General features: G+C 36.7%; 1 protein-coding gene across 2 annotated transcripts in view; it reads left to right on the top strand.

The window, feature by feature from the left end:
* The window catches only part of IL13RA1 (interleukin 13 receptor subunit alpha 1), a 59,409-nt gene extending 38,370 nt beyond the window's left edge, over positions 1-21,039 (top strand). The window contains exons 9-11 of one of the 2 annotated variants that reach the window (XM_081042137.1): positions 1,745-1,841; positions 4,061-4,145; positions 18,456-21,039. In XM_081042137.1, the coding sequence (XP_080898263.1) occupies positions 1,745-1,841; positions 4,061-4,145; positions 18,456-18,548 (275 nt within the window). In that variant the 3' untranslated portion in view covers positions 18,549-21,039. Of the gene's footprint in view, positions 1-1,744; positions 1,842-4,060; positions 4,146-16,865; positions 16,927-18,455 lie in introns of those variants that run through there. The other variant, XM_081042138.1, reaches the window with a different exon arrangement.
* Positions 21,040-21,700: the final 661 nt, after the last annotated feature.

Here is a 21,700-nt window from a genome sequence, read left to right as displayed (position 1 = left end):
TTTCTCTGTACTCTTCCGGCTTCTCACTGAACTCAGGGATTCCCTGGCAGGTGGGCTTTTCCTCTGTGAGCCGATTGCCTGGGCCTCATTCACCACCTCCATTGGCAGATGTGGAGAGCTTCTGAAGTTCTGAAGCTCTTCTTGCACAAGATTCAGGGCCTGTATGTTTCAGCAGCTCTGTTTATCCCTGCAGGGATCTACCCAGTTAGGTGGGGGCAGGGGTGGTGTGGGTTTTGAGACGTGGCATAGAGCAATGGCGGCAACCACCAGCACTGCCTTTCCTGCACCCAGGGCTCCCTGCCCTTCGCCAGAACTAGTTGGGCTGCCAGTCAGTGGCTGTAGGCTGCAGTTCTCAGAACTGCAAATGTTCTGTTTTCTTGATCTGAATCTGCTACTGTTCAGCTTCTAGCACTGGTAGGGTGAGGGCTGGTCGAGAGGGGCAGCTAGGTTCCATACCTAAGCCTTCCATCCTCTCCTCAGCAGTGAGGGCTTAAACCGCATTTTCACCCTTCCTCCCTCAGCCTTTACTCCGAGGTCTCTGCCGTGAGTGTTGTGTTCAGCCGTGTTATATGCTGACCACACAGGAAGGACTCTGGGCCATGAAGGGAGCACTAGCATATGGAGTTATTCTCTCTCCTGTGACTGTGGTAGCTGCGGAGTGCAGGGAGCTGGGAGCTCCGAGCTCAGGTCTGCGTTTTGCACCTCAGTGGCACACTTCTCTGTGCTTCTCTCCTCCCCCTCCTCCTATTCGTCCCCTGTTCTCCTAATTTGCCCATCTTTACATAATGTCAGTTGTGAGTCTCTTAATAGTGCCTGTCTGCTGCGCAGGGAATCCTTTGTGGAATTATAGTTGTTCAATTTGTTGTAAATTTCAGAGGAGATTTCAAGAGGCTCACCTCAATCTGCCATTTATAAGGTGTCCGCTATTGAATTCTTTATAAATGAGTCAATTAGTCCAGCCCGCCCTCAACGGGAGGGGATTACGGAAGCATGTGAATATCAGGAAGCAGGGATCATTTGGGGTCATCTTAGAGGCTGCGTACCATAATGATGCTAGGCTCCGATGACACTTTCTGGATGTTAATGCCCCAGTGAAAAGCATAAGTGAATAAGTAGACAGGATGTTCCATGTGTTAGGTGTAGCAAAGCAGTTAATGAAAGACTTTGGAAGTAATGCTGGATGTAAGGTTTGACTTCATCACTTACTATACCCTTCTGGACAAGTCAGTAAACTGCTCTGAGCCTTATCCTTCTCATCTGTATAAATGGGAAATAATATTATCTATCTCCATAGCATATATATGTATGTAAAAGCCCCTAGTATGGTATCAGACATAATAGTAGGTGCTCAATTAAAAATAGTACTGGTAGTTGTTAGTATTATTTCAAGTGTTCTAATAGTATTAAGTAACCAATAAGAAAAGATAGTCACTGTTAATGAGATGACATATTTAACACATATGACATCTTTTTTAATAGTGTCTGAAACCAGTTAAGATATCGTGGTTTCAGAAAGTCTTTCAAATGTTTATTCATCCATGGAATTTTAGGCACCAGAGCAGGTCTTTTTTTTTTTTCATTATTAAGATAACATTACATAAGATCATTGAAGAGTTTTTGGAAAATAGGTTGGGGTAGAGGGCAGCAACATCTGTGAACTCACTAATCTAATAGAGCTGCTGCTTGGTTTATTTGTAAAAGGATTTTATTTCTCATATCTTTTTGTTTGCTTTCCATTTTCCAGGCAAGAAGGCCAATCCGACATTCTACATAACCATGTTACTAATCATTCCAGTAGTCGTTGCAGGTGCAATCATAGTCCTTCTTCTTTATTTAAAAAGGTAAGGCCGTTGCCCAGGCAGGCTTGACACTTTCTGCTAGCCTGGTTGCTATGCTTATTTCTGCTACAACTGACTTTTGGTAGTATGGCATAGCAAAGAAGTATGTTTGTGCCCATTTTTTGGTGCAGAAAGTATTGGATTTGTTTCCCAAGGCTCTGCTTAGCTACTGTTCTCTTTGCATGTGTTTAGAATTGTTAATAGGACCATTGTTACTTCTACTCTTTCAAATGCTTAATTTATCGACAGTTAGTTGGTAGCTGTTGGAATAAAGTTTTAGAAATGGAGACCATTACTAATTAAATGACTTGTCTGGTATGAATGCAAAGCAGCTTGCTACTTAGTGCTGGAAAGAGAATTTCACCAAGTTATCTGTAATATACAGTACTCCTTCCTTGAGAATGTTTTACTTTCTCTGTCTCACCATATGGACTAGTCTAGTGCTATTATTTGCTCTTTCAGTAAATACCTATGGTTGGAATAAGGTTATTAAGCTGGGTCTAGAACCAATATTTTATCATTATATCAATATACATTTATTGAATGCCTGTTTATGTGCCAGTCACTGTCCTAATTGCTGGCATAGCAGTGACAGGACCGAGTTTTAGTGGGAGGGATCTATATCCACATCTCCATAGCTACCTGTATCTATAAAACAAAAACAAATATTATGACTTCACATAGTATACAGTAAAGTTGTTGGGGGTGGTAGGGAGAAAGTCTACAAAGTGATATGTGGCTCATCCTACATAGGATGGCCAGGGAAGGCCTCTCTGAGTAAGTGACATATGAGGAGAGACTTAAAATAAAGGTGTGAGATATTCAGGTATTCAGAGAAAGAGCATCCCAGGCCAAGGGAACAGTAAATGCAAAGCTCCAAGTGTGTCTTATTGAGGTAGAGTGTGCAAGGGAGAGAGTGCCAGGAGATGAATCTGGAGAGGTTAGCAGGACCAGATCATGTAGGCCATGGCAAGGAACTGAGATTTTTATCCTAAGCATGATGGAGAGTTTTAAGCAGGGGAGGGACGGAATCTGATTTATGATCATGAAAGATCATTGTGGTTGCTGAGTGAAGAATGGGCAAGAATGGAAATAGGTACATTAGTTTATGAGGCAGTACAGTATCTGGGGGTGGGTGGGTGGTAGAAGATGAGAGTGGCCTAGGCTAGGTGGTTGGCAATGGAGGTAGTAAGAAGTAGTCTGTGTGAGATATATTTTGAAGATAGAATTGATAGCACTAGCAGATGGCTGCTTCTCTGTGGAGGTGTGGGGGAAATAGAGGATTCAAAGATAACTTAGATTTTTGGCTTCAGCAATTGAGTGAATGCTGGGACCATTTACTAAGGTCAGGGGAGACTGAGGAGAACAGATTTTTGTGTAAAGGTGAGAACTTCAGTTTTGAACATGATAAGCTTGAGACTCCTGTTAGATGTTCAAGTAGAGATGTGAATGGGTAGTTATATACATGAATCTGGAGTTTAAGAAAGAGGTCTGGGCTGGAGATAGAATTTTGGGAGTCCCCAGCATGTAAATGGATTTAAAGCTCCAAAAAGGGAAGAAATCGCTCATAAAGTATGTGAGATAAAGAGGACAAAAGGCTGAACACCGGAGCACACCAATGTGTAGAGACCTAGGAGATGAAGTAGGTCCACCAAAGGGTTCTATAAGATGCAAAAATAGAGGAGAGATGTAAGAAAAAGAAACAAAAATAAAAGAGGAATGTACCCTGTTCTCAGATTATTTTTTTTTTTAATTATAAACAGCAGGCTCTCATCTGGTCTGTGATAACTAAAGCATTATTATTGTTTAAATGAAGGGTATCACACACACAGTCATAATTATGTGAGATGATGGATGTGTTAATTAGCTTGATTGTGGTGATCATTTCACGATATGTACATAGCAAATCATCACATTGTATACCTCAAGTACATACAATTTTATTTGTCAAGTATATCTCAATAAAGCAGGAAACATTTTTTTAAATGAAAGCATGTTAGTGGCCTACTTGTCCTGATGGCCCTTTTGCTCCACACAGACTTGATGCTCTTTGGACATCGATTTCTCAGCTTGTTTTAGAAATTTCTTCATAACTGCTGTCACTAAAGATGACTTATTGTACCATGTCTCTTGTTCAAGCTTCATTTTAATATGGCTGTTTTTAAGTGGGATGTTCCTATTGGGTGGAAGATTTGATTAAAAATGTCTCTGTTTTCTTAAAGGCTCAAGATCATTATATTCCCTCCAATTCCTGATCCTGGCAAGATTTTTAAAGAAATGTTTGGAGACCAGAATGATGATACCCTGGTAAGCGCTGACTCTGAGACTAAAAAAAAATTGTTTTTTTGGAGGCTTTGGAATTTATAAAAAATTTGGTAAAATATACATAACATAATATTTGCCATTTAAACCATTTTAAATGTACAATTCAATGGTATTAAGTACATTTATAATGTGCAAATATCATCACAATTTCTAGAAAGTTTTCATCATTCTAAACAGAAACAATAACTCCCCATCGTCCCCAGCCTCTGGTAATCTCTGTTCTACTTTCTGTCTCTCTGAATTTGCCTATTTAGAGAGAATCCTAATTATAAGTGGAATCCTACAATATGTATCTTTTTGTGTTTGGCTGCTTTCACTTAGCGTAATGTTTTCAGTGTTTTCAAGGTTCATCCATGTTGTAACGTATCTCAGAATTTCATTTCAAACTTGGTTCTTTGAAACTACATTTTATCTAAAAGATTAAAGAAGAGCTGATTGAAAATGTTACATCTCAGGCCAAGCATAGCTTTTAAGAACTTCGCCCATCTCCTATCACTGGGCTTCATTCTCTCTCTGGGGTAGGGGACATATTTGATGCAAACATGCAGGGGAGGAGCCTGCTTTATGAAAATAACCTAATAGGCAAGGCTACTGACTCTTGGATAACTTTTACAACTTGATTTGGGGAATCAAAAAGAGAGGGGTTACTATAGCAATAGAGTTTATTCATGTTACTACATGGAAAGCTGGCCTCTGAATTCATGGAAGTAAAATAAACCCACCCCAACTGTTAGTTAGTTTGCTGCAAACGCTCATGCTAGAATTTGTGGTTGGGAAACCTAAGACTTTGTGGGAACAAAGGAATTTGAAGTTTCCCTGATAGATACATTCACTCATAAAATAATAAAGACATGAAATGAAATGAATATCAGTATTATTGTATATATCTTAAATTAGTAATAACAGGCATAGGACAGTTAATTTAGGGAAGTAGTTCAGCATAGTAGATAATAGCCTGGGCTCTGGAGTCAGACTGTCTGGATTCAGATCTCTGCTGTGTCATTTACCATCTATTTGACCTTCAGTAACGTCCTTAACCCTCTGTGCCTCAGTTTTCCCATTTGTTAACTGCAGGTAATGATGGCATGTGTCTCATAGTGTTGTTATGTGGATTAAATTCATTTAATACATAAAAACTGCTTAGCGTGCCTGGCACATTATAGGTGTTTAGTATCATGTTTCCCCCAAAATAAATCCTAGCTGGACCATCAGCTCCAGTGCCTCTTTTGGAGCAAAAATTAATGTAAGTCCCGGTATTATATTATATTACTTATATTATATTATATTATATTATATTATATTATATTATATTATATTATAAATTATATTATATAAGACCTGGTCTTACATTATAGTAAAATAAGACCAGGTCTTATATTAATTTTTGCTCCATGAGACGCATTAGAGCTGATGGTCCGGCTAGGTCTTATTTTCGGGGAAACACATTAAGTGTCAGTGATTAGTATTACTATTAATACTACTTTCTATTTATCTTTAGGCCCCAAAGAATTCTTATAATGATTCATATGGATCATTTTTTCACCAAGTCATGGTCACAGACAGGGGGTATCTGCCAGACCCTGGGTATAGGGGACGACTAGGCAGAAGTCAGCTACGTGAGAAGGAGATAGTACACTGTAACTGAGTTGAATGTGGCAACCAGTAGTTCTTTAACTTTAGTTGAGTCACAATCAATTGGAATGCTTGTACAAATGTAGAATCCTGGGCTCTAGCTCCAGAAATTCTGATTCGGCAGTTCTAGGATGGGGCCCAGGAGTCTGCATATTTAACAGGAGCCCACAGGTGATTCCTATCCTGGCATGATAGTCTGTGGACCTGACTTTGAAAATCATATAGATATTTGCCTTAGGATTACTACTATCTCTTTCTTCATTTCACCAGCTATTGTGATAGATCCTGGAGGTTGGGAATTGTGCAAGTACTTAACAACTCTAACCAGCTATTAAAAGTCTACTATGTGTCAGGCAGTGTACTAAGTTCTTTGCTGACAGTCCCTTATTGAATCCTGCACTATAGCTGCTGTTAGTACCATTTTACAGATGAGGAAATGTGGCCTCAGTGAGGTTAAGTAACTTGACTGAAGTCACACAGCTAGTAGGTAGTTAGGTGGGATTTGACCCAGAACTGTCTGATCCCGAGTTCTCTCTTTCCCTCTTGTAAGATAGAATGCTTACCCTCAAGAACCTTGCCCCCTCCAAAGAGTTCTGTATGACAGAAGTAGAAGGTTGGGACAGGGGAGTTCTGAGAAAAACATTTGGGGAGTCACATTATGGCTGGCCTTTTATAGGAAGGTATTAGGAATATCATTCTGATAGCAGTTTGGAGGGAATAGATTAGAGAACAGAGGCACTGACATGGTAGCAAACTGGGAACCTAGTCCTGAGTTTGCCCCAAAGATGTTTTGTTTTGCCAGCATGGCATATTTAAAATTTTTCAATTTGAAGTCTTAAGCAGGGCACATACTCTCCAATTCATCTCAGGCACTACCATTCCCAATTGCCACTGTGGTTTCACACGTTGACCTAACATGCCAGACTCCTGGAAGGTGTTTGAATTTGCTACCCCTGTTAGCAGAATAAGGCCAAAGTTCCGTGATGCAAATGCCCAATACCTGTGAAAACATGTTTGGACTCACTAATATACCCAAGACATGCCAACCAAAGTATTGATGAGATATAAATTTCCAGCCTAATATGTTTCAAAAAAGTGATAATATTCAGTATTTACAAGTGGACCGGGAACTGGCACTTTTCATGCACTACTGGGGGGGCCTTTAAAATGGGATATATCCTTGCTGGAGAGCAACTTGGTAAAATGTAACAAGAATCTTTGATCTTGTTAATTATACTTTTAGGAATCTATTTTAAAGAAAAAATCCAATAATGGCACAGAATGGTCAATGCAGCATTTGTTTCTAACATGAAAAATTAGAAACCAATGAAACATCAACAATCGAAAATTAGTTTTAAAAAGTTAGGTTTTCGGATATTAGCCCCTTATCAGAGGCACTGTTTGCGAAAATCTTCTCCCATTCAGTTGGTTGCCTCATTATTTTGTCAATAGTTTCTTTTGCTGTGCAGAAGCTTTTCAGTTTCATATAATCCCATTCGTTTATTTTAGTTTTTACTTCCATTGCCTTTGGAGTCAAATTCATAAAATGCTCTTTGAACCCAGGGTCCATAAGTTTAGTACCTATGTTTTCTTCAATGCAGTTTATTGTGTCAGGTCTTATGCTTAAGTCTTTGATCCATTTTGAATTAATTTTGGTACATGGTGACAGATAGCAGTCCAGTTTCATTCTTTTGCACGTAGCTATCCAATTCTGCCGGCACCACTTATTGAAGAGGCTGTCTTTCCTCCATTGTATGTTTTTAGCTTCTTTGTCAAAAATTATCAGTCCATATTTATGTGGTTTTATTTCTGGGTTCTCAATTCTATTCCATTGGTCTATGGAACTCATGAAACTCAACAACAAAAAAACAAACAACCCAATTGAAAAATGGACAGAGGACCTGAAGAGACATTTCTCCAAAGAGGATATACAGATGGCAAGTAGACATATGAAAAAATGCTCAACATCGCTAATCATCAGAGAAATGCAAATGAAAACCACAATGAGATATCACCTCACCCCAGTCAGAATGGCTTTCATCAATAAGACAAATAGTAACAAGTGTTGGAGAGGCTGTGGAGAAAAAGGAACCCTCATACACTGTTGGTGGGAATGCAGACTGGTGCAGCCGTTATGGAAGGCAGTGTGGAGGTTTCTCAAGAAATTACGAATAGAATTACCATATGACCCAGCAATCACTCTCCTGGGTATCTACCCAAAAAATCTGAAAGCATTCCTCTATAGAGACACGTGTACTCCAATGTTCATTGCAGCTTTGTTTATGGTGGCCAAGACATGGAAACAACCAAAATGTCCTTCAATAGATGAATGGATAAAGAAGTTGTGGTATATATACACAATGGAATACTATTCCGCGTTAAGGAAAGATGATATAGGAGCATTTGTGACAACATGGATGGATCTTGAGAGTATAATGCTAAGTGAAATAAGTCAGACAGACAAAGCAGAGAACCCTATGATTTCACTGATATGTGGTATATAAACCAAAAAGAACAAGACAAACAAATGAGAAAGAAAAACTCATAGACACAGACAATAATTTAGTGGTTACCAGAGGGTAAGGGGGTGGGGGATGGGTGATGAGGGTAAAGGGGATCAAATATATGGTGATGGAAGGAGAACTGACTCTGGGTGGTGAACACACAATGAGATTTATAGACGATGTAATACAGAATTGTACACCTGAAATCTATGTAAATTTACTAACAATTGTCACCCCAATAAATTTAATAAAAAAAAAAGTTAGGTTTTCAAAACAGTTACTGTCATAGCAAAATATTCTTGATATAAAAGTAAGAAACATCACAAATGTGTAATATATTACAATCCTAATTTTTTTTTAAAAAAAAGAATGAATATATACATAGAACAATGAGTGGCAGGAAGTGGATCAAAATGACGATCTCTTGGGCAGAAGGATTGAGGATAATTGATATAATTCTCTCTCTACCTTTCTGAAATTTCCAAATTGCCTGTAATGAGCATATATTACTTTTATGATAAAAAGAAACCTTATACAAGTCATTAAGGAAAAAGAGAATATTGTAGTCATCTAGGTCTAGAGTTAGATAATAGGGACTTGAACTTGGGTGGTAGCAGAGGAAATTGACGCAAGAGACATTATTAAAGGAAACTCATTAGACTTGGTGACTGTGTGGCTGATGAAAGGTGGAGAGAGTAAAAAATAATTTCACGGTATTAAGCCTGAGTAATAAAGTGAATGATGGTAACACTAACAGCAAAATCAGATCAATTATCTTTCTCAGAGATGGGAAAATTGCTTTTTTTTTTTTTCAATTTGCTGTCTGGAGGATAATATGTTGTCCCGATGAGTCAGATAATTCTATAATTTAGTGAGGCGGATACACTGACAAAATGGACCACTAAAAGCATACCAAGTTTTTGTGATGGTTGCAGACCATTAAATAAAATCAGTGTTTCAAACTAAAAGTATAATAAAAATGCCAGACAGGGGAAAGGGTAATAGAACAAATTTTCATGTTTTCTTTTTAACCAAATGAACAATCCCCTTTCTCTACAAGGCAGCGCATCTCCCAAAGTGAACTGTGTATGCAGCAGGAAGACTAACGTTTTACTTCTAGAATCGTCAAATTATAGAATGAACATGTCCCTAGAGATCATCGAATGAGGTGGAGGTTAGCATGGTTAATTTATATTTCTTAATATTATAAATTTTCAGAACTTCAGATTCTAGTCCTACTCCCTCATTTGAGAGATGGGGACTTTGGGGACCACAGAGAAATTTCTCAAGAGCTACTACACTCAAATTGCAGAACCTGAACTAGAACCCATTGTAGCCCAAGTTACTGATGCATAATACAAAGAAATAATCCATGCCCTTTCTAAATACTTTCTTCTTCCACACTGAACCGTCAGTAATGGTTCTTTAAAAAACTCATTTAGGTGTGGCCACAAATAAATTTAATCTTCTGTATAGTTTTCCTTAAGGTTTCTAGTGTTTTGACAATGTTTTGTTCATCGCTGTAGTAACATTTTGGCCAACAGCATTTCTTTCGGTTACTTTGCTGTTTGCCTTTTCTTTGTGACTAATTGGGCTGCTGGCCATATTGGGGTGCGGGGGGAGGTGCACACAGGGAATTGTACCTCCTTTGCATTTGTGTTTCTTCTTTCATCCACAAAAAATTATCTATTCTTCCCCTGCTTCTTGGAAACCAATTATATTTTCAGTACTGTGCCAGTTTTGCATTCCTGATTGGAAAGCAGCTTTTTAACTTGGAGTTGACTTCCAAATATTGCTGATTTTTTTTTTTACTTCGGTATATCTCCTTAAAAACTAACAATGCTTTCCTATATGGCAAAAATAGTATGATCATACTTTAAAAATTATTCATTTTTTATATCACCTAATGGTCAGTCCGTATTTAAATTTTTTCCAACTATCCCAATTGTCAAGAGGCAGATAATATCCAGTTGTCCCACTGTTAGTGAAGCTAAGATTGACCACTGAATTTAAGGTGGTAATAGCATATCCCCTCCTGCCGTCTACACTTTTCCCCCCTTGCCACTTGAAGATAATCTGTGTGGTATTATGTTAGCACCCTGACAACTGTTCAGCTAATGCTTTTTATGCCAGTTGGTATCCTTGCTTGAATCACTAATTTCATTAATGGCTGTGAAGTGATTTTTTTTCCTACATTTAATCTACATTTATAAGCTGGCACTTTAATATAAAGCACTGCTTTCAGTCATCAACTAACTTCTTTGGTTGTTCTGAAATTCAGTTTCTGCTAGAAAGGCAAGATACATGTTTAATTCTTTCCCTTTAATTATTAGTTTTTAAAGTGAAGCGTTGGATTATTAACCGCCTCAGATGGTACCAAATTAGTCCCCTCCACATCACATTCAACTAGTTATTTTTGAAGCTGCAGTGATTAAGGCATGGGGGACCTACAGTTTATATTGTACAACTTTCTATTGTGAATGTTGGTCTGAAGAAGACTGGGGAATGCAATCAGTTGGGTTGTGTACAAAAGGCCAGTGTTTTGCGTGGCGTTCAGGTGCATGAAAGCCACTTCGCTCCTATAGAAAATTCCTGTGGGAAATAGCCAGATCTTGAAAGTACTCTTAAATTGAGGCTTTACGTTTCATTATACTATGAAATTTGTTTATTTCTTGAAAGCACAAAAGCCTGTATAGCACTCTGTTTTTCTCTGATGAGATGACTAACAACTAAAAAGCCACTTGTGTTAGCCTACTGAACACTATTTTGCATCTATGATGTTTTTCATCCTTGGCCATGATTCTGTTGTTGATTACCTTGTTTAAAAAATTGGCAGTATGAAAATTGAATTATGGACTGGTAATTTTGTGGGTTTGTTTTTTTATACAAGTGATTTTAAAATTACACTGACATAAAACTCACAAAATTGAAGAGTAGGTCAGAGCCTTTCCATTTGTTCCTTTTAACTTACATGGCCATAGTCATAGAACCAGCACTCAGTAAGAGGTCATGATGCACATGATGGGTGGATATGAGAGAAATTCAAGTTTCAGAAATGAAAAAAGGCAAATGAAAAAAATGAATGTATTCTTAGAAGCCATTTCTGCTGCAGTGTTCACCTCATTAAAACAGATTGCTTTTTTCCTGTCCAACACAGCTAAGCATTGAGTCTGTGACCAGAAAACAATGAAAGTGTAATGTTCAGGGTACATTTAAAAAAATTAAAATGTTTTCTTTTAAAAGCAATACATATTTATTGTAGAGAAATTAGCAATAAAGATAATCAAAAGAGAAAAATAAAATCACTCTTAATCCTATCACCCACACATAACCGTATTTAATGTTATGTAAACAACATAGAGAAATGGAAATACTTTTATTGGTAAATGGAATAATATAATAGCAATAACAACAATAATAGTTCTTACTTACTGAACTTTTACTATTATCAGATACTTTTCTAAGCACTTACTTCCCTAATTAATATGTCCCCATCCTGCAGAATTATCTCCACTGCACAGATGAAGAAAATGAGGTACCAGAGGTATTATGTGTAACTTGCTCAAGGCTACACTGCTAGTACATAGCAGAGCTAGGATCCAGGCTTAACGACCAACTATCAGAGCTGAGATCTGAAGCCAGGCATCCTGATTCTCCACTCCACACTTTTAACCAGTCATACTATATAATATGTTTTAATAAAATGCCCATATTTCATTTTATTTGAATTTAACAGATGGGAAATAGGTGAAACTGAAGGAATTTCTGAACTTTTGACAAGTTATAAAATAATTTTTAATGATTATTGAAAAGAGAAGTTTTTCCATGTGTTCTTCCCCTTCTCTCCCCATTTTTAAAGTTGTCCAGTATCTACATTGTCAGTGCATGAGGACATTATATACTATATTGTCTCCCTTTTAGCCCTCATGTAATCTTAATTCTGTGTGGGTATGTATTCTATGTTCACTACTGGTCTTTATGCCTCTCCAGTCATTTTGGTGGTTTGAAGCTCTAAAAGTTTTCTCAGGGAAGGATTCATGGCACCAATATTTCCCAAATTATTTACACGTTGATGAAGTCTGCTTCATTAATAATTGAAAATCATTTTAGCTAAATATAAAATCCAAGGCTCACATGGACTTGCCTTGGGTATATTTAATAAATATGTCATCCATTTTCTTCTGTCATAAAATGTTGTCAGAGTCAGCTGACAATATAATTTTCTTTCTGTATTAAAACACTTGGTGTTTTCAAAAGATGTTTTTTTTTTCTTCAAAGTCCAATAATTTTACCAAAATATGTCTTGCTGTTTTTGGTCATTCTGGGTTGATTTTCCAAGGTAGATGGTGTGCCCTTTCAGTATGTAGTTTCAGATCTTTTTCTTTTCTAATTTCAGTAAAAAATTCTTCACTTATGCACTTTAGTTATGTCCCCTTCTTTTCTCTTTTTTATTTTCATTTTTTATTAATTACATTTATTGGGGTGACAGTTGTTAGTAAATTTACATCGATTTGAGGTGTACAATTCTGTATTACATCATCTATAAATCCCATTGTGTGTTCACCACCCAGAGTCAGTTCTCCTTCCATCACCACATATTTGATCCCCCTTACCTTCATCTCCCTCCCCCCACCCCCTTACCCTCATCACCCACCCCCCACCCCCTTTCCCTCTGGTAACCACTAAACTATTGTCTGTGTCTATGAGTTTTTCTTTCTCATTTGTTTGTCTTGTTCTTTTGTTGTTTTTGATTTATATACCACATATCAGTGAAATCATTTTATATACAGGTTTAACGCAATCCCCATCAAAATCCCAATGGCATTTTTTAAAGAAATAGAACGAAAAATCATCAGATTTGTTTGGAACCACAAAAGACCCCGAATAGCCAAAGCAATCTTTAGAAAAAAGAACAATGCTGGAGGTATCACACTGCCTGACTTTACCTTGTACTACAGGGCTACAGTAATCAAAACAGCATGGTATTGGCAGAAAAACAGACACATAGACCAATGGAATAAAATTCAGAACCCAGAAATAAAACCACATATATATGGACAGACAATTTTTGACAAAGAAGCTAAAAACATACTATGAAGGAAAGACAGCCTTTTCAATAAATGGTGCTGGGGAAATTGGATAGCCACGTGCAAAAGAATGAAACTGGACTGCTATCTGTCACCATGTACCAAAGTTAATTCAAAATGGATCAAAGACTTAAGCATAAGACCTGACACAATAAACTGCATAGAAGAAACATAGGTACTAAACTTATGGACCTTGGGTTCAAAGAGCATTTTATGAATTTGACTCCAAAGGCAACGGAATTAAAAGCTAAAATAAATGAATTGGACTATGTGAAACTTAAAAGCTTCTGCACAGCAAAAGAAACCATCGACAAAATAAAGAGGCAACCAACTGAATGGGAGATTTTTGCAAACAGTGCCTCCGATAAGGGGCTAATATCCAAAATATACAAGGAACTCATGAAACTCAATAACAAAAAAACAAACAACCCAACTGGGACCTGAAGAGACATTTCTCTAAAGAGGACATACAAATGGCAAATAGATATGTGAAAAAATGCTCAAGATCACTAATTATCAGAGAAATGCAAATAACAACCACAATGAGATATCACCTCACCCCAATCAGAATGGCTATCAGCAACAAGACAAATAGTAACAATTTTTGGAGAGTCTGTGGAAAAAATGGAACCCGCATACACTTTTGGTGGGAATGCTGACTGGGAAGCCGTTATGGAAGGCAGTGTGGAGGTTCCTCCAAAAATTACGAATAGAATTATTATATGACCCAGCAATCCCTCTCCTGGGTATCTACCCAAAAAATCTGAAAACGTTTGTACATAAAGACATGTGTGCTCCAGTGTTCATTGCAGCTTTGTTAACGGTGGCCAAGACATGGAAACAACTAAAATGCCCTTCGATAGAAGAATGGATAAAGAAGTTGTGGTATATATACACAATGGAATACTATTGAGCAGTAAGAAAAGATGATATAGGAACATTTGTGACAACATGGTTGGATCTTGAGAGTATAATGCTAAGCGAAATAAGTCAGACAGAACAAGCAGAGAACCCTATGATCTCACTGATATGTGGTATATAATCCAAAATCAACAAAAGAACAAGACAAACAAATGAGAAACAAAAACTCATAGACACAGACAATAGTTTAGTGGTTACCAGAGGGTAAGGGGGTGGGGGGTGGGAGATGAGGGTGAAGGGGATCAAATATATGGTGATGGAAGGAGAACTGACTCTGGGTGGTGAACACACAATGGGATTTATAGACGATGTAATACAGAATTGTACACCTGAAATCTATGTAATTTTACTAACAATTGTCACCGCAAAAAATTAAAAAAAAAAAGATGAGAAAAACCATGCTGCCAAGCAGAACCTTCCTCCCAGGAAGTCTCTGTAAATGATAGACCCAGGTCAAATCCTACCTGCCATTTGTTTGTGTACAGCCCACAAGCTAAGAATAATCTTCATGTTTTAAAATAGTTGTAAAAGATCTAAAGAAGACTCTGTCATGGCATATGAAAAGTATATGAAATTCAAATTTCAATGTCCATAAGTAAAGTTTTGTTGGAACATGGCCTCACCTATTCATTTATGTATTATCTAAGGCTGCTTTCATGCTACAACAGTAGAGTTGAGTTATTGGAACAGAGAGTTTATGGCCCTCAAAGCTGAAAATATTTATTATCTGGCCATGTATAGAAAAAGTTGGCCAACCCTGGTTATATAATATGCTTTATAATGGCTAAATAGTATTCCTTTATGTAAATATGTCATAATGTACTTAACCAGATTCCTATTATTGGGCATTTAGATAAATAAATTCTAAGTTTCATTATTATAGATATCATTTCATAACTAATATTAGAATATATGTTTTATTATTTTCTTGGGATAATAAATAGTATTCCTCTATGTAAATATGTCATAATGTACTTAACCAAATTCCTATTATTATTCCTTTATGTAAATATATCATAATGTACTTAACCAAATTCCTATTATTCGGCATTTAGATAAATAAATTCTAAGTTTCATTATTATAGATATCATTTAATAGCTAATATTAGCATATATATTTTATTATTTTCTTGGGATAGATTGTTACAAGTAAGATTGCTGGATCAAAGGAGATTATATGAATTTTAAACTCTTTTATTGATATTGACAAATTGTCATCCGGAAAGGATATATAGGTTAAATATTTATTAAGGATACTGGTTAAATAAGTTATGGTGCTTTTGTGTGATGAAATATTATGCAGAGGTTAACGAAAATGAAGTAGCTCTGTTTTACAGATGTATAAAAATATATGCTGTTGAATTAAATACTCTGGTTACATATATAAGGTCTGATTCTTTCATATTAAGGAAATTGGGGCACGGGAACACACACAAACTTTTCACAAGAAGCATAGATTACAATTAGGCTGTACCAATTTATATACGTACCAGTAGTCTGTCTGAATGGTTGTTTTACCATGCTTTTGCGTGAATGTATCTAATTTTAAAAATTATTGCCAATTTTATAGATGAGGAAAGGGCATCTTATTTTGTTTTTACATGTCAACTTTTGTATTTTTTCATATGTTCATTGGCTTGAATTAATTCTTTTGTGCATTTCTTGTTCATTTTCCATGCTTTCCCTGCATTATTCATCTTTTCCTTCATGGTTTATAAAGCTCTTTTTATATATCAGATATTAATCCTTTGGCTTGTAATCTATGTTTGCTTTTGTATTTAAGGTGATTAATGATGTACAAAAACTTTTTTCTTTTTTTAAAAATAAACCTTCCTTTATTTTTTTTACGTGTAGAAAGTGCTTTCCTACCTCAGATTTATATAAGTGTTGCCCAATATATTTTCCTAGTACTTATGTGATTTTGTTTTTTAGATTTCAGTCTTTTATCCATAGAGAATTTATCCATGTAAGCTGTGAGGTATGGCTTAACTTTATTCTTCAAATGCTTAGCCAGGTGTCCTAGTGAAATTTCTTGAATAAAGCATTATTTTAAAGTTATGCAATTTTTTCAGATTTTTTTTTTATTAAAAGTCTGCATTTCTCATTTTTAAAAAGCAGGTTTGTTGATTTGATTTACATACAGTAAAATTTACTGTTTTTAAGTGTATAATTGGAAGAGTTTTAGCAACTATATGCAGTTTTATAGCCACTGCTTTAATCAAGATACAGAACATTTCCATCATCCTCTAAAAAGTTTCCTTGTGCCCCTCTGCAGTCAACTCCTACCCCCTGACCTTATACCCTTGCAATCGCTGATCTGTTTTCTGTCTGTAAAGTTTTGCCTTTTCCAGAATGTCATATAAATGGAATCATAAGTACACAGAGTTTTTAAGTCTGCCTTCTTTCTTAGCATATGCATTTAAGAGGTATCCATGTTGCATATATCAATACTTCGTTTATTTTTATTAATGAGCAATATTCTATGATATGGCTGTACTGTGGTTTATTTTACCATTTATTCAAGGACTTTGAGCTTATCTCCAGTTTTTGGCTTTTAGGAATAAAGCTGCTATAAACATTCATGTAGAGGTCTTTGTGTGGATATGTTTCTGTTGTGTAAATACATGGGAGTGTAATTTCTGGGTCATGCGGTAAGCACATGTTTTGTTTTATAAGAAACTGCCAAACAGTTTTCCATAGTGGCTGTACTATTTTGTTTCCTCCAACAATATATGAGAGATCCAGTTACCCTGGATCCATGGAAGCACTTAGGATTGTCAGTGTTTATTATTTTAGCCATTCTACAAGAGAATCAGAATTAAGTAATTTATTTAGAATTATTTGGATGTTTTAAGCAGTGTTTCCCAACTCATCTTTCCATAGGCTTTATAAGACTGGATGCTCCTGATTTGCTCAATCCATCTCTAGTTAGTTAACCTAAAGTGGCTGAATATCCATTGTTGCTCTTGCTTATGTTTTTCTTCTTTCCATTTTCTTTCCTAGGCTTATAGAACCATAAAACAGAAGAGCAGAAAGGGAGCTTAGAAATAATCTAGTGCAGGGGTTGGCAAACTTTTTTGGAAAGGGCCAGATAGCACTGTGTCCATGGTTATTGGTTCCAGTGCCCTCCGTGGATAACAAACTCCGGGAATGCTCAAGTCCCTTATATAAGATGGTGTAGAACAATGCATACAATTGCCCTTACACATCCATGGATTCCCAACCTCAGATTGAAAATACTGCTTTTGATCTGTGGTTGGTTGAATCCATAAATATGAAACCTACAGTTCCAGAGGGCCAGCTATAAATAGTTTTGGCTTAGCAAGCAATTTGTCAATTCAGCTTTGCTGTTGTTGCATGAAGGCAACCATAGACAGTACAGAAACAAGTGGGCATGGCCGTGTTCCAGTAAAACTTTATTTACAAAAACAGGCGGTCTGCTGGTTTGGTCTTTAGACCATAGTTTGCCAACCCCTGATTTAGTCTAACAACTTTTATTTTACAGATGAGGGTACTGAGCTCAGGTTTTACCCTTTTCCTTGATTTATAAGTAAAGAAGGCAAGGACCAGGATATTTGGTTTCACTATAAGAGACACACTTAAATTGAGTTCAAGATGGGCTTAACTTATGCATAATTCCCTGTACTAGCAAATGGTGTTATATGAAGTTGTTAATACAAGGTCTTTCAAAAGTCTTAACTGCCCTAAGACTTTTGGGACATTTTATGTTGCCATTCAGATGCTAGTTAACTTTTTGAATCTATTATATATCTCCCGAGCAATGGTCAAATTTGAGTGGTGAGAAAATAAAGGTGAAAAAAAAAGTATGCAACTCTTTTATTTTTCTTCCAAAGACTCTGTTTTCAATTTTGGAAACGTCCAAATTTGTTTATCTCTTAAGATAGCTATTAAATGTCACATAACAATCCCATGCTTTTTCTCTCTTTAAGGTTAATTCCTGATTCTTTTGTTACATTCGTTGTTCAAATAGATGAAGGTTCTTAGGTCAAAAAATAAAAACATAACAGGAAACATACACTCATGGTTCCATGCACGCAATCCTAAAAATAAGCATTGGCTGTGAGTACTCAGGGAAAGAACATTATTTAGAAAAGTCATTGTGTATGTGTTTTTTTCCTTTCTTCCAGCACTGGAAGAAATATGACATCTATGAGAAACAAACCAAAGAAGAAACTGACTCTATAGTGCTGATAGAAAACCTGAAGAGAGCCTCTCAGTGATGGGGATAATTTATCTTAACCTTCAATGTGACCTTGTGAAGACTCATCCCATTCTCCATTTGTTAACTGGTAACTTGTTAAATGGAAACGGAAACTACTGGACCATTTAAAAACAAGCAGCTCAAAGAGCCACATGTCTTTATGTTGAGTCATGTGCCAAAAAAACAAAAATAATGGGCCCTTTGGAGAAATGAGTGGAGTCATTCCCATTGAGTTATAAAAGCAAATGTCTTTTTTGAAGGCTTCCAACTAGGGGACAAAGAAAAAAGTGATGATTACAGTAGAGTTAATCTTATCAAGAGTTGTGACAACTTCCTGAGCGATCTATGCCTGGTTTGTATTCTTTGTGTCTAACAGTACCAACAAATTTTATTTGTGGGGGAACTCATTTTGGGTGCAAATGCTCATGCCAAACTTGAGTCACAGAGAACACCTAACAAACAAAATTGACAAAATCTGTTCCCTGTTTGAGATCCCATTAAATAATGTTTATGGCTATTAAAACTTCAGAGTCCGAATCCTCATCCCTTCAGCAGCATTTCCCTCTGCTTCGAAAGGCCCAGACAGTAGTGTTGGCTGTGATAATGACAACTACAGCAAAGGCAGAGGCAGCGTCTTTTACCAAGACCTTTCAAAGCCATTGCAGTCTTTTAAGGGCAGCAGAGACAGAATGACTTATTGGGTATTAGAGTTTGAACCACTGGCAGTCTAATGATACATTGTTTTTTCTTCACCTCTGCTACTCAGGTCAAGTATTTACTACGTGTCCAAATTGTGCTGGGGGTCCCCCTACGTGTGAGGCAGACTCCCTCCAAGGATCCACAGTCTGGTTGGGACTCCTCAGTTCTCACCACTTTATTTTTCTCCACCAGTCATTTTTCAGACCTTTCATTTCCCCAATTCCCACACCAATTTCCCCTTTTAAGTTCTCCCTCATTGTATTCTTTCACCTTTCGTTAGATATTAGAGTATAAATCAGCTCAGAACACCTAGAGGAGCAGGTAGTGATTAGCATCTCAGGTAAAGTGTGAGTAGACTGAGAAATGATGACGAATTTTTGCATATTTGGTAACTTCTATGTGAAGTTTGAAGATTTGTTTGAATATTTTCAGCATTTACTACATATTTTCTAAACAGAAAGGAGATATTATCTTCACTTAGAACTTTGCTATTTGCTTGGTAAAAAGAACAGTTGTATCTTTTCTTCTTTTTCCTTACTGCCACAAATAGTTATTAGTAGGTTTTGTGTCTTATATTGATAACCAGCATCCAAAACTCCAGCGTTTCTATGCCCTTTTTTTTGCATATGTTAGGGTTCTGTTCTCACCTATCCCCACAACATGTATATTCCCTCTACCCCTACTTCCTCCAAATTGAAAGAAGTATGGCAATGAGATGCCCCACCTCCACCCCAGTGTTTTTCTTCTTACACACATAGACTCAGATTACTGGTAGGAAATTGAGACATTTGTACCATCAGTTCTGCAAACATTCGCCCATTTGTATTAAATAAGATGGTGCTACTTGCAATTCCTGCTCATAAATGGAGGGAGATCAGAGATCCCTGCTCTTCACAGGTTTGAGCAATAGTGGCAACCTGTTGGCACTGCAGAGGAGCACTGTGCCCCAGTTTTTTTGAGAAAATTGGGGTTCAGAGCTAGGGTAGATAGATGTCAAGGTGTTGCCTCCCTGTGCTTTATTTTTGAGGTCAGATTGAGGCTGGGAGATAGGCATAGTGGATGTTCCACTTTGTTCTACTGTTCTGTGAAAAGAATATTTGATTTTCATTTGTAGGAATGAGATTACTTCCTAGCCAGGTGTTTTATAATTCTGGGAAGCAAAACACCTAAATGCCTCACCCAAGGCCATTTTTTCTGTTACCTATTTAGATGGTAATGGGTGGGGGTGCTTTGATATTCTGTTTACCCAAGAACTACTGATGCTAACATGCAGCCTGGGAGTGGGGAAATTGTATTTTGTTTCCATCCTCCTCTTTTAGCAGTAAAATAGTTAAGGGAAAAGGGGACAGTGAGTTATGGGAGTAACTATGGCAGTTTCATAATTGCTGAAAAGTGATCCCCAGGTGCTGGGAACTCTTGGAGACTTTACTCAGTGGGATTCTCATCACCTATAGGAAACTAGTAGGTACACTTACTGTTTTATGTCTAATCTATATGGATTTTTTTCTACACATACCTAAGTAAACCTACTGTAAGAATGTCCATTTTTATTCTTTCATTCCGATTAAGTGTTTTCTTCATCTGGGCACTAAAGGGATATGTGAAACAATGTTTAAGAACTTTTTTGGTAATGCCTTCACCTAGGGATCATTTTGTTTAACTTCTTATAGGAAAGCTTCAATAAAATAAGTTTTGTCTTTTTGTATGTCACCCAAATGTTTTCTTTTGGTTTTATTTTGGGGAAAGTATTGTGAGGAGTGGGTGGCAGAAAAAATTGGAGTTAAAAGAATAAATGTGAAAAATTCTAAGAGAGTTGTTTTATCTGGCAATCATTTATCATAAGCTTCCCTGCTGTTCTCACAGTGGCTGTTTTCTGATAAGGGCATGCACTTAGTTTAATATTAGTACAGCCTTTGCAAGCAGTACCTAAAGCAACATAGGTATTTGATAAATTATAGCTATGATAATTAAGGGAAATGGAGAACTGGTCCTTTCTAATAATTAAGCTTAAACTAGTGTAATATACTTAAGGAAACTGTCATGAAGGGGGACCCCTAGTTACAAATTAATCACATTAGCAGGTTAGATTTGAGACTAAGAAAATCAGTTCTCAATAGAGATGGTGATGCAGTTTCATATTTTCTATAACTACAGCAATATGGTTTAAATGTCACAGAGGGTTTTTCTCATTTGTGTTAAGCTCTAGGAGTAGGTCTATAGCCAGACCACATTTGTTACTTACTCTGAATCTTCACAGGATCCAAACCCTAGGGTGTGGGTAGTGGGTGCTACTCTTGTCAGGTTACTTCTGTTAACTATCTAGAATGATCCAAGAAAATTCTGGAAATCTACCTCCAGGTAAGTATGAGTATAGTTTTATTTTATTTTTAATAAGGAACTTTCTTTTTATTCTTAATATATCAACACACTGAATATTATGACAGGAAACATTTAACTGAAGACCCTTGAGAT

Source organism: Rhinolophus hipposideros (assembly GCF_964194185.1).
Source record: "Rhinolophus hipposideros genome assembly, chromosome: X".
NCBI lineage: Eukaryota > Metazoa > Chordata > Mammalia > Chiroptera > Rhinolophidae > Rhinolophus > Rhinolophus hipposideros.
Note: the sequence above shows the minus strand (reverse complement) of the source record. Positions and strands in the feature narration are given on the sequence as shown.